The sequence below is a fragment of the Armigeres subalbatus genome, chromosome 1 (genome assembly GCF_024139115.2).
Source record: "Armigeres subalbatus isolate Guangzhou_Male chromosome 1, GZ_Asu_2, whole genome shotgun sequence".
Classification (NCBI taxonomy): Eukaryota; Metazoa; Arthropoda; class Insecta; order Diptera; family Culicidae; genus Armigeres; species Armigeres subalbatus.
The window spans coordinates 297,437,057-297,450,091 of NC_085139.1; the positions used below are offsets into that span (position 1 = coordinate 297,437,057).

At 41.6% G+C, this 13,035-nt stretch overlaps 1 protein-coding gene across 5 annotated transcripts in view; it reads right to left on the reverse strand.

Annotated features, from left to right (window-relative positions):
- LOC134207776 (uncharacterized) overlaps positions 1-13,035 on the reverse strand; it is a 322,722-nt gene that overhangs the window by 7,774 nt on the left and 301,913 nt on the right. For all 5 annotated transcript variants that reach the window (XM_062683673.1, XM_062683672.1, XM_062683671.1 and 2 more), the window contains one exon: positions 2,072-2,902. In XM_062683673.1, the coding sequence (XP_062539657.1) occupies positions 2,072-2,902 (831 nt within the window). The remainder of the gene's footprint in view (positions 1-2,071; positions 2,903-13,035) is intronic.

A 13,035-nucleotide genomic window follows, 5' to 3' on the forward strand; every position in this document is an offset into this window, starting at 1 on the left:
TGGAAATCCGAAGGAACTTCCGTTCGGTTGAAAAAAAAGGAAGGACCGAAGGGACTTCCAGATGGAAATCCGAAGAGACTTCCGGATGGAAATCCGAAGGGACTTCCGGATGGAAATCCCAAGGGACTTCCGGATGGAAATCCGAGCGGACTTTCGGATGGAAATCCGAAGGGACGTCCGGATGGAAATCCGAAAGGACTTCCGATTGGAAATCCGAAGGAATTTCTGGTTGTTTCCAACGAAGAAACTTTTGGTCAGAAATCTGAATGGTCTTCTGGTTGGAAATTCTAAAAGACTTCCGGTTGGAAATCCGAAGGGACTTTCGGATGGAAATCTGAAGGGACTTCCGGATGGTAATCCGAAAGGACTTCTGATTGAAAATCCGAAGGAATTTCTGCTTGGAAAATTGAAAAAACTTTTGGTCAGGAATTTGAATGGTCTTCCGGTTGGAAATCTGAATGGTCTTCCGGTTGAAAATCCGAAGGGACTTCCAGATGGAAATCCGAAGGGACTTCCGGATGGAAATCCGAAGGGACGTCCGGATGGATATTCGAAAGGACTTCCGATTGGAAATCCGAAGAAATTTCTGGTTGGAAAATCGAAGAAACTTTTGGTCAGAAATCTGAATGGTCTTCCGGTTGGAAATCCGAAAGGACTTTCGCTTAGTCCGAAGGGACTATCCGAAAGGACTTTCGCTTAGTCCGAAGGGACTTTCGATTAGAAATCCGAAAGGATTTCCGGCTGGATATCCGAAGGGACTTCTAGATGGAAATCCGAAAGGACTTCCGGATGGTAATCCGAAGGGACTTCCGGATGGAAATCCGAAAGGACGTCCGGATGGAAATCCGAAAGGACTTTCGATTGGAAATCCGAAGGAATTTTTGGTTGGAAAATCGGAGAAACTTTTGGTCAGAAATTTGAATGGTCTTCCGGTTGGAAATTCAAATGAGGAACTTCCGGATGGAAATCCGCAAGGACTTCCGCTTAGTCTGAAGAGACTTTCGATTAGAAATCCGAAAGGACTTCCGGTTGCATATCCGAAGGGACTTCCAGATGGAAATCCGAAAGGACTTCCGGATGGTAATCCGAAGGGACTTCCGGATGGAAATCCGAAGGGACGTCCGGATGGAAATCCGAAAGGACGTCCGGATGGAAATCCGAAAGGACTTCCGATTGGAAATCCGAAGGAATTTCTGGTTGGAAAATCGAAGAAACTTTTGGTCGGAATATGAAGGAATTTCCGCTTGGAAATCCGAAGGGACTTTCGATTAGAAAATTAGAAATTGGAAATCTGAAGGGACTTCCGGATGGTAATCCGAAAGGACTTCTGATTGGAAATCCGAAGGAATTTCTGGTTGGAAAATTGAAGAAACTTTTGGTCAGGAATTTGAATGGTCTTCCGGTTGGAAATCTGAATGGTCTTCCGGTTGAAAATTCGAAGGGACTTCCGGATGGAAATCCGAAAGGACTTCCGCTTAGTCTGAAGAGACTTTCGATTAGAAATCCGAAGGGACTTCCAGATGGAAATCCGAAGGGACTTCCGGATGGAAATCCGAAGGGATTAGAAATACGAAAGGATTTCCGGTTAAATGTCCGAAGGGACTTTCGGATGGAAATCCGAAGGGACTTCCGGGTGGTAATCCGAAAGGACTTCTGATTGGAAATCCGAAGGAATTTCTGGTTAGAAAATCAAAGAAACTTTTAGTCAGGAATTTGAATGGTCTTCCGGTTGGAAATTCGACTTCCGGTTGGAGATAAGAAAGAACTTCTGGTTGGAAAAACGAAGGAACTTCCGGTTTGAAATCCGAAAGGAAATCCCGTTGGATATTCGAAAGGACTTCTGATTGGCAAACCGAAGGAATTTTCGGTTGGAAAATCGAAGAAACTTCCGGTCAGAAATCTGAATGGTCTTCCGGTTGGAAATCCGAAGGGACTTCGATTGGAAATCTGAAAGGACTTCCGGTTGGAAATCTGAAGATAATTCCGGTTTGAAATCCGAGAGAATTCCTCGAGCAAATCCGAGTAACTTTCCCGTGGAATTCATTATAAACATCACTATGAAGTTACATACCGTGCAGGGCGTTCCGACCGCTACTCAAATGGATGCTGGGGCCTGGGGTCCTGCTACTGCTATTGTTGTTGACGAGATCGGCAATCAGGCGAACATTACCGCCAGCGCCTCCACCAGCAGCGGCCACCTGTTGTTGATGATGATGCAGATGAAGTTGCTGCTGCTGTTGCTGCAAGGGAGGGGACGCCGCACAGGTGTTGCTGCCGCTGCCACCACCGCCGTGGTGACTTTTCCATTTATCGAACGAAAGATGCGCCTTGGCCTTGTTGAGGGTGTTCTGCAGTTGGCTGATGCTCCGCCGGCGATCACTTGCTGCCACGAACGGTTGCTGCCGCTGCTGATGCTGAAGTTCGTCGAGCTCGATCGGTCCGAGTGCTGCCTTTGGCGTTGGGTTCTTTGGTGGTTCCTGGTGGTGATGATGGTGCACGTTGATGTTACGACGGTTGCGATTTTGAAGATACTCCTCCCGGATATCGTTCTCGTCTAGATCGATTTCGTCCTCGTCGTCGTCGTCTTCGTCGTCCTCGTCGGAGGAAATGTACCGATCCTCCGAGTAGCAACTGTCCTCGGAACTGACCGTCCGCGTGGACGGTTTGTAGTCGAGTTTGGTGGTGCGCTGATCGGACGAGGAGTACGGAATTAGCTGCGGCGAACGGAACTCGACGGCATCGGAGGACACACTCGATTGGCGTTGGTGCTGGCGGTGCGTTTGCGGATTGTTGTCGTCGCTGATCAGCGTTGTCGTGGGTGGTGGCACCACCGGTTCGATCGCGCTCCGCGACAAAGAACAATCCCACGAACTATCGGCCGTTTGGTAGGGCTTTGTCTCGTCTGAAAATAGAACGGAGAAAAGGTGCAAAAATTAGCACACACATGGATCTCAAGGTGAGCGTCTTTGGCTGGCAACTGATCTGCGCCGCTAGAGATTGAGGTTGATTCGCAACCGGTGCTGGAAACGCCTACGGCGGTTTGATTGATCTCTTTTAATTATTTCATGGCGGAAAAATCCAGATCGATACATTTGGCGAGAATGGTGATGATAAATTTTGCATAGTAGGCCATGGAAACACAAGCAGTTTCGCTTTGATTTATGACTTAAATATGTTATCTCCATAGCAACGTATAAACAGAAGCACCTCGTATAAAAAAAATGTTCTGTGTTTAATTAAAATGAATTTTATGATATCGAGAAATTGAAAGAATTATTATAGCCACATCTTTACCAAGCGGAAGTAGCATTAGGTTGACAAACGTCCACATCATGCATGATGTAGATGTTAACTGCTCAAACTCAAAGAAGCTCTCCCCAAATTTCCGGTCACTGTGAAGAATTTTGATTGATTGCTAAGAGATCGCTTTTAACTCCACCGCAGTAAAATGATCTTCTGATCATCTGATAGCTGATATGTTTCACTCGCTTAGAATTGTCGTCTCCTAAAAGGTCACCCGAGTATTACAAGGTCGTTGCCATAGTGTGGATTCGAGTAATTTGAGGCAACCCGTCAATTTCCGATCGAGTCGGGTTTCATTCATATCGGAACGTATTCAGTAGGTATCTAATGGTTGTAATTTTTCCAACCGTATGTTTGCGCTGTTCTGCATATTTGATCAGCCTACCGTCTACTGAGCAAGCAGCACTCGAAAACAACGGTCAGCAACGCTGCTGACCGTGAGGGGTGGTGGTCACTCATATCAACGACAGAGCCCCTGGACATGAACAGACAAGTGCGTCTCTATTTTCGGCAAAGGCGGTTCAAATTTCGGAATGCGAAGGTCTTGGGGGCTATATTTCAAACGGATATGTTGTCCGGCTAGCCCGGCGCTGGTGCCTGTGGCACCACTAATTTGGAATTTGGGCATAAGTTTGCCTGGCTGGCAATCGTGAATCCACCAACCGTGATCCAGCAGAGCCGTGAGTAGTGTGGAGGTAATTATAGGATAGGATGGAAGTTGATTTACGTACGCACGGACAAAGGCGACGATCACTGCGGCGGAATACAATTGGTTGATGGCGGTGATGTTTTTGCATTGGTTTGTCCCAATATGGCGAATTGTCCTTCAATTTACGAATGCGGCTTTAGGAGTGAGTCTCACTGCTTTTGCTATAGCTTAGATTATCTAACGATTCGTTTTAATGAACTGCCCCAAGACATGTTTAACCATCTGGAATTGTAACGATTATCCATGTTTTGATGTTAGCATGTAGTAAAGTGTTATCGCGCTGTTTAAGGCTGGGAATTAAGTGTCCATTACCAGGGGGCTCCTATTTGAGCTTCTTTGTGCGGGGGAGAACAAAAATAAAAAAATCCACAAGAAGCAAAGATGTTCTTGGCTTGCAGGGGGCGAGTGACTGCATCATCATTTCCACTACAGAAAGTAAGGACGTAGCCGATGTCGCAATTGACGATTGAAAAGTCTAAGGCTCTCGGACTGTGCAGATTGAGGATGGAAAGCAACTCAAATGCTGGTTCCCAGCATGCGAAATGGCTCACATTTGGCTGAACGCTACTTGAGAAAGTCAAATAACAGATAAAGCCTTCTTCTTCATTGGCATTATATCCCCCACTGGGACATTGCCGCCTCGCAGCTTAGTGTTCATTAAGCACTTCCACAGTTATTAACTGTGAGGTTTCTAAGCCAATAGCCGATAATCATCTAGCCGAATACGTTTGGCAGTAACAGTTGTAAGGCAAAAAACTAGTTCGCTGAATATTTCAATCGGCCGAATAAGACGTTTGGCCGAAAAAGGGGTTTGGCGGAAAAAGGTCATACGGCCAAAAAAGGCGTTTGACTTATTCTGTCCAAAATGTTTCTCCGAAAAATCTATTTCATATAAAATGGCGCTTGGCAAGTCGCTTGGCCGAAAACGCAATTTGGCTAAATAGTTCCTATATGACTATTTTCTTCCTTTTACTTCCACTTATTAATTAGTGGAAGTAAAGGGAACAAAACAGTCGTTTAACCGTGTAACATTTCCCCTAAGACGCTTGCAAATATTTAATCATGTTTCCTATATTCAAAAAGTCAGGAAACTCTCATTTAGCCTAACAGATCATACCATCGAAAATGTCATTTGGACGACAGTGGCCAAACGGATCATATTGTCAAAAATGTTGTTTGCTGGAACGGGTGATTCGGTCAAAAAATATCTCGTCTAGCCGATGACCAAGAAAGACCAATATAGGCCATTCCAAAAGATATTTTAGTTACTAGATAAAGATTGTCGCTTCGGTTCCCTTTGTTTTGCTGTCCGGAACATGTTGGGTACCAAGCTGTCAAATCGTATGGATTTTCCTTCTTTGACATTTAGCTTCCATATCCTCGCCAGCAAAAGATGATTCGGATAGCGACGACAGCGACAATCTTTATCTAGTAACTAAAATATCTTTTGCCATTCCGGATACAAACATGATACGAAAATCATAGAGAGCACAAAATTTTCGACTAAAATAAAAATTCGTTGTAATTAAAAAAGAAGAATAAAAAATTAATCAAAAATTTTTATTGAAAAAATACAAACGTTTCATAAATAAATCAATATTAAGGCAGCTGTTTTTCTCGTGTTTAGCGTCTCCCAATGCGGTATTATGGTTCTGATGAATCCTACTACCATATTTGAACTTGTTCTCCAAACTTCAGAGCGTATCAGCTTCCTGCTGAAGAACTGTAATATTTTTCTTTGACAATTAGTGGGAGCCCGTTTGTTTGGTTATTTCGCGCTGAACATTCCGCATAATCAGTTCTACCTGTTTTACTTTTGGTTACTTAGAGTCTTTGAACAAAGTTTTTTATACGATTTCCAATAAGGCATTTTATGAGACGATTCGCGGTGGCCCGATTATGTATTTACTTTTGAAGTTTTGTTTTGATATGATTCTGCGTGAACATTCCGTTAGGTCCGAACACAAAATAATGTTTGTAACGTTTTACTTTTCATTCGTGTTTTCTTCAGCATTTCATGCTTAGAATGCAATGTTATGAATTATTTAACGACAAGCTTTTAGAATCATATGAAAAACTTTGTTCTAAACCACTAGTAGACGAAAAGTAAAACAGGCAGAATAAATGATGGGACCCATCGGAATGTTCGGCGCGAAATTACCAAACAAACGGGCTCCCACTAATTGTCAAAGTAGATAAACACGAGAAAAACAGCTGTTTCGATCTGTCTCATAAAATGCCTTATACATGTCGCGAGATTATTCATACCATTGCAGTCTAACCATAATATTCCGAAGAAAACACGAATACAATGTAAAACGTTACAATCATTATTTTTGTCTTCGGACCTAACGAAATGTTCATGTATAGAATAATATTAAATCAAAACATTAAGGTGAAGCGTTGTGACACTTAAATTTCTATGTAATCTTCTATATAATAAAAATGAGTTGAGATTTCCTTCCTGATGATTTAACTCGCGAACGGGTTGACCGATTTGCAAGATTTTTTCACTAATCGATTCGTTTTGGGATCCGCAAGGTTTGTATATGCAAAAGGTGTAACCGTTCGTCAAAGCTCTGAATGAATTGCCGCAAACTCAGTGACTTATGCGCCACTCTCAACGTTGAGAGACCACTGGTCGTGTTATAATAAGTTGCCCGACTTAGCTTTAGGAAGCATGAGCGCAATCTACAAGGGGTTTTAGAACGGTTACAAAGTTAGACAATGAATATTCAGAGATGAAGTTTTCTAAGGTGAACGCACCGAAGCAGTAAAGTGAACGTAGGCAAAAACGTACTCTATCTGTAGCGCATGAAACGTAAACTCAGCACATTCCCGGGCAGACTAATAAACCACAGGGCTTAGCGAGTAGGGTTTTTAGTACCGACCCTTTTTGGCGAGTCCCGGTACTACGGTACTGAACCCCTCAGTACCGGGAGTACCGGGAAAATACCGGTATTGGAAGATTTTTTTTCGAAAATCCTTAAAATCAATAAAAAGTCAGGATTTAATGGTAACGATTCAAACTTTATTTATTGCTTTTTATGTATTCAACACTTGGGGTCTCGGGGCTTGTCCTTATCCTTGAAATATGCTTTCAAAACGCACAGCATATTCAATGTCTCGTCAGACATACGGGATCGTGTTTTAGAAGCGAAGTTTCCAGAAACAGAGAAAGCTCTTTCTGAGTCTACAGAAGTAGGGCGAACTGTTGCTAGTGAATCATGAAGCATTGACAAGTATTTTCCTTGTAGCTTTTTCTGAGTCATGGTAAGTGAACTCTTCTCTTACAATCTTTACGAATCCTGGTGCAGTAATCGAACTTACAGGCATTGGCGTAAATAAGGGGGGGCTAGGGGGGCTTAGCCCTCCCTAGAAAAAAATTAGCCCCCCCTAGGATTTGATAAGTTAGTTAGCAGTGATATCAGTTTTCAACATATAGCATAATGAATTATCGAAAAAGTTTGAAGACTAAAGAGTTATCTCTCATAATCACTCTATCATACTTAATGAAACGAATGGAAGAAAAATTTGCTTGTTTCTGAATTCTGAGAAAGATTCCCATCAGCATCCGAGATGGATTCTCATCAGAATCCGAGAAGAATTCTCACTTCAATCTCTAAAGAATTCTTTTCGGATTCATCGAAGTATTTCAATCGTAATCCAGAAGAATTCCTACTGGATTCTTTCCAGTATTGTTAAGCAATACCCTTGGGAATCTGTGAAAAATACCCTTTAAAATCCATGGAGGATTTGCTTTAGAACCTCTCGTTGATTTGCTCCGGAATATCTCCAGATTCGTTTTAAGATTGGTTTAGGAATTCCTTAACAAATCAGAATCCTTCGGCGATTTGCTTCGTAATACTTTGAAGATTTAATTCGGAGTCTCTCGATGTTTTGCAAATGATCTGCGTTGGAATCTCTAGACGATAAGGAATCCGGCTGACGATTAGTTTCGGAATCCCGCGAAGAATTGCTTCAGAATCATTCGACGTTTCGTTTCGGAATACATCGACGGTTTGCTTCAGAATTTCTCATAGATTTTGTTCAGAGTCCCTTAACGTATTTTTTTTTGAAACCATTCGACGATTTGCTTCGAAATCCTTTGATGATTTGCATCGGAATCCCTCAACGATTTGCTTCAACATCCTCGGAGGATTCTCTTCGGGATCGCTGGAGGATTCTTTTCGAAATAAGTGAAGGATTAATTCGGAGTCGCTCGACGGTTTGCTTCGAAGTCCTTCGACGATATGTGTCTTCATCCCTGGAACATTGCTCATGAAATACCTGGAACCATCATACTGGAATTCCTGGAGGGTTTTCGACGAAATCCTTGGAATATTACCCTCCAAATTCCTTAAAATTTTCCCGTCAAAATTCCTGGAGGGTGAAGGATCCCTGGTACATTCTCGTCGGAATCCTTGAAATTTTTCCGTTGGAATTCTTGAAACATTCTCTCCGAAATCTCTGGTGGATTCCCTTCATGATCCCTGGAGGCTCCCATCGGTATTCTTGAAGGATTTATGTCGAAATATCTAGAGATTCCCGTCGGAGTCCCTGGAACATTCCAGTCAGGATCACTAAAGGATTCTCATCAGAATTCTTGGAAGATTCTCGGCGGAATCCATGGAAAGTTGCACTATTTTTTTATTTAAGATAGATAGAATATTTATGAAGTATGCAAATATATCCACTGCCTGACGCTAGTCGAGCGCAATTAAACATAGACTGTGAGTTGTTGCTCACACGTGCACACGTGCACGTGCTTGAGAAAAGAGAATAATATGAGTGTGATGGATCCGTGCTTGAGAAAAGAGAATAATAATGAGTGTGATGGATCCGCAATTGCCTTAGGTGGTTGGACTGCATTTGTCACCAGTGGTGCGAATTCTCAATCTCAGTGACTGAAATTTGTTGGATATTGATACCATTGCCTCTTCACACTCACTTCCTAGCAGTGAAAACTGAAAATGGTTAGCAGCAACAATCAAAGATAAAGTAAACAAAAGACCTCTCTTCTCATTGCACACGCAGCCCGCAGTGACAGTCTATTCAGTTCACTCACTGCTGTGTGAATGCGACGGCATGGGTGAATACTATCACTTGAAAGACAATGACAGGAAATTTGTGCCGAATGATCATCAGCTTCAGCCCGCTGTTAGCCAACCGAGTTTGCTAAGCTGCTCCTGCTTTGTCGTTCTGACTGAAAGGCACGGTCATAGGCGAGAGGAGCAGAGGAGCAGAGAAAAATACAAAACAAAAGAATCACACTCAGCAGGCATTGTTGATAAATTGCACCACTGTTTGCCACATTACCGCTGATAACTTGATGAGATGTTAAAATGCTCGAGAATTTTCAAAAAGAGGGTCAATTTCGAGAAAAAATATAAAGGGGCTATAGCCCCCTCTAGGCATCGGAGGTACTTACGCCAATGCTTACAGGAACACTCTCGCCTCAAGCGGGGACGATTTGTAAAAATACTAATGAAGTGTGACGATTTTTTTAGGATGTGACGATGTCTTTGCGCTTTGATTGTCTTGAGGTACCTCATCGAATGCCGGAAGTTTGTCCAAATTGATTTGATGTACTCCTTTGAGATGTTTTTTCAATCCGGAGGTACTCGAACTTTGGCATTTGATCACTTTGGAACACTTAGCACACCACGGTTTTGAATTCCACGAAGAAAATATTTCCAAATGGATGTTTCCGGCACTCCTTCCTTGCTAATTGCTTCAAATTCCATTTCAATGTTACTGATCAACTGATCAACTCAATTCACCACCGTAAACAATACTAGACAATGACAGTTTCAATTCTCTGACAGAAATACGTCACGACTGCATTTATCCAAAGATGATTAAATCAAATTTTGTAGTGATATTACGTATAAATATGAATGAACGGAGCGAGACACAGCTGTTTTTCAATCTTGTCATTCAAAATCGAGCTGAGTTGCCAAGGTTACACAGTGGGTCAGGTGTTTGAAAATTTAGTATAAAATCTAGCATGATTTTGAAAACGTCGTATGTCCAAACGAGAGACTCTCTTTCATTACGCTCTCTGTCACTTTCGAAGCTAGTTTTGCATTTATTGCAATATTTGTACCTCAGCACGCTAGACAAAGCTACTTTCTTCAGATCTCTGTGAAAAAATCCGAGGTAAATGGTAGTATGGCTTCGTAATAATTGAAAGAGAAAGTAAACAAAGAGAGCCTTTCTTTTGGATCTACGACGTTTTCAAAAATCACGCGGGAAATATCTTTCTTACTAGCTGCTGCATTCAAATAATGTGGTTCAACCACCGGAAGTTTTAACCAATACTTTTTGTTTGGTACCGAAAATACCGGTACTTTCATTAAGCCAGTACCGGTATTTCGGAACCGAAAATTGGTCAGTACTCCCTGGAATTCCGGTACCGGTACTCCCAGTACTAAAACCCTATTAGCGAGATAAATGAATGAACGCAAGAGAAATTTATATTGAATTCATTTATGTATTATGTTTTTTTCAAGATTCATTTTAGTGTGTAGTGAGAGTGTGAGTGTTGTTGTGTGTGTTACATGGCCATGATTTGCGACATACCTGATCAGGGTTTATGCTGGCGGCTGGTATACCGACAGGGCTGTGTCGTCATCGAGCGATGATAACGACGGTGCCAGCTACAGGGGGTGTCCGATCGCCGGAATGGGCACACGTGCGTAGTTGGCCGATCTATAGTTGCGAGAAAGGGCGGTGGCTGATGGTCCGATACTCTGCCGTCTCCTCTCCTCAGGAAGCGTCACGGGTCTCCAACTGGCCTTCGTCTGTGGGACTACACAACCACCGGGACTGGGGGAAACTTTCCTTTGGAGAATCTCGGTAGGTCGGAATGCCTCAATCCTCGTTTGGCTACCGTAATGGCGGGCCCGCACGGCCGGGTTCACACCGCGTGGACGAGACGTGTCCAGCGGGAACGGGAAAAAGAAAAAACCCGTACAAAAAGCGTTGTTCGGACGCTGCTGTCCGACATGAATATTGGTTAGGTGTGTAATCATTAAATAATTGGATAATTACCTTTAAGTACTCAAATAAATTTCTCGAGAGTAGAGCGTTCGCCTCGTGCGAAATTAAACGTACTCGAACTATTTAAATAATTTTAAGAAAATAGAAATAAGAATGTATATTAAGTTTTCATCACTGCACTACAAGTTGTACTTTATGTAACTTCACTTTTTAATACACACCTTAGAGAAACTTTTTAAAAAATAGCTATCGCACTGAAACTGGCTTCTACTCTTCAGCCAAGTTAAAATAGAAATGGCAGAGCAGTTTCAGAAGCACATATTAGTTCCTCAAATTTGCGTAGTCATAGCTTTAGAATAATTGAAATTTACTAATACATTCATATTATTTTTAGACGAGTTTTATAGTATTACTTTGAAGCTAAATAATTTCTCTCAGGACTCATTAATATTTAATCTACTTTAGTTCTAAGCTTTTATCCTAAAAGCATATTAAAAATGGCAGCTTTTTTATTACACAACTTTATGGCAAGTGGCAGTTGTGTAAATGGTTCATGAAATATTAAGTATCAATTTATCTAAACTAGTTTAATTAATTATTTATTAACTGGAACGTAAAAATTAATGTAAGAATATTCACGCAAAATATTAGACACCGTTACAAAGGTCGATGAATTTAACGGGGAAATGTAAAAAAATCATTGGAATACAATTTTGGGTCAGCTCTTGAGGAAAACAAAACAAACGCACGGAAATTGATCTAGAGTGCGGTGCTGCAAATAGTTCATTGTGACATTTGCAACACCCGGGCGCAGACAGACGTTCAAGCTCGGCTCATTAACTTGTGTAAAAAACATGGCCGTCTGATTGCCAAGTAGCAATAAGCGAAGAGATGGCGCCACATGTCAAAGCAGCATTCGTTGTTTGCTTTTCTGTTTTGATTTTCGATTCCGTCAGAAACTTTTAGTTTCTTGGATCTGCTCGATGGGACTCTTTATCAAAATGCATGAATTATGACCACGCCGCTGTTGATTTTTGTACATCACTGCTGAAAAATGACACGATCAGTACGCCAGAGATAGTATTAGCGACTGTGGAGGGGTAATTTCATTTTTGATTTTTAGACATGCACTATTTGTTGGTTTTGCAATAAAAAATCTACGATTCTCGGTCCAGAATCATGTTTTCGAAGTACAATCGCAAAAATAAATCACGCATATAAATGGATCCAAAACAACCTAAGCGAAAGTTCCGGTAACAGTTCAAAATTTACGTAGCTTTGCAATCATTTACTCAAGGCATGAACTGCAAGTAAAGTGATTCGCTTAGCTACATTGTAAAATTCGATTGTATAAAGTCATGCAGAGAAAAATGCTTTTTTGTAGCCGTGCGGGAAGATCTTTGCGTTGAGTGTTTCTGTTTTGCTTCCATTATTCGGTGAGAGGCAAACGCGGGTGAGGTAGGAGGCGATAAGGCAAAATGTCAGTTTTCATGTAGCAATAAGTTGTGTAGGCGGCGCTAGCATACTATGCAATTCCAACGTATTTAGATTTGAAAATTTACACAAGAAAATCGAATTCAAATGTATGAACATAAACGTCTGTCTGCGACCCGGGCAACGCTGGGTTTCTTTCGCTAGTTGTGTCATAAAAATCATCAACCATGGATTTGTAGTGGTGAAAACTTCCAATACCAATCTATTAAGCGTACACGTGGGATTCATTTTTTGTTAACATCCGACAACAGTAAACATTGCACGCATTCGGAAGAATTCAGCCCAATTTATGACGCAATATTAATCAATACATTCTAAGTATGGGATTAACTGATGGAATATGCCAGAAAAGCATCAGTTTGATAATAATTCATTTTAACAAACTCCAGAAATGTAACTTTATGCGCTTTTCTCAAATTGGTTGTTACGATCCAATAAACTGTTCGATTTATTTTTAATAATGCGCATTTCCAAACATTAACAACAACCAAATGTCTGAATACTGTAAGAAAATTTCACTTCCT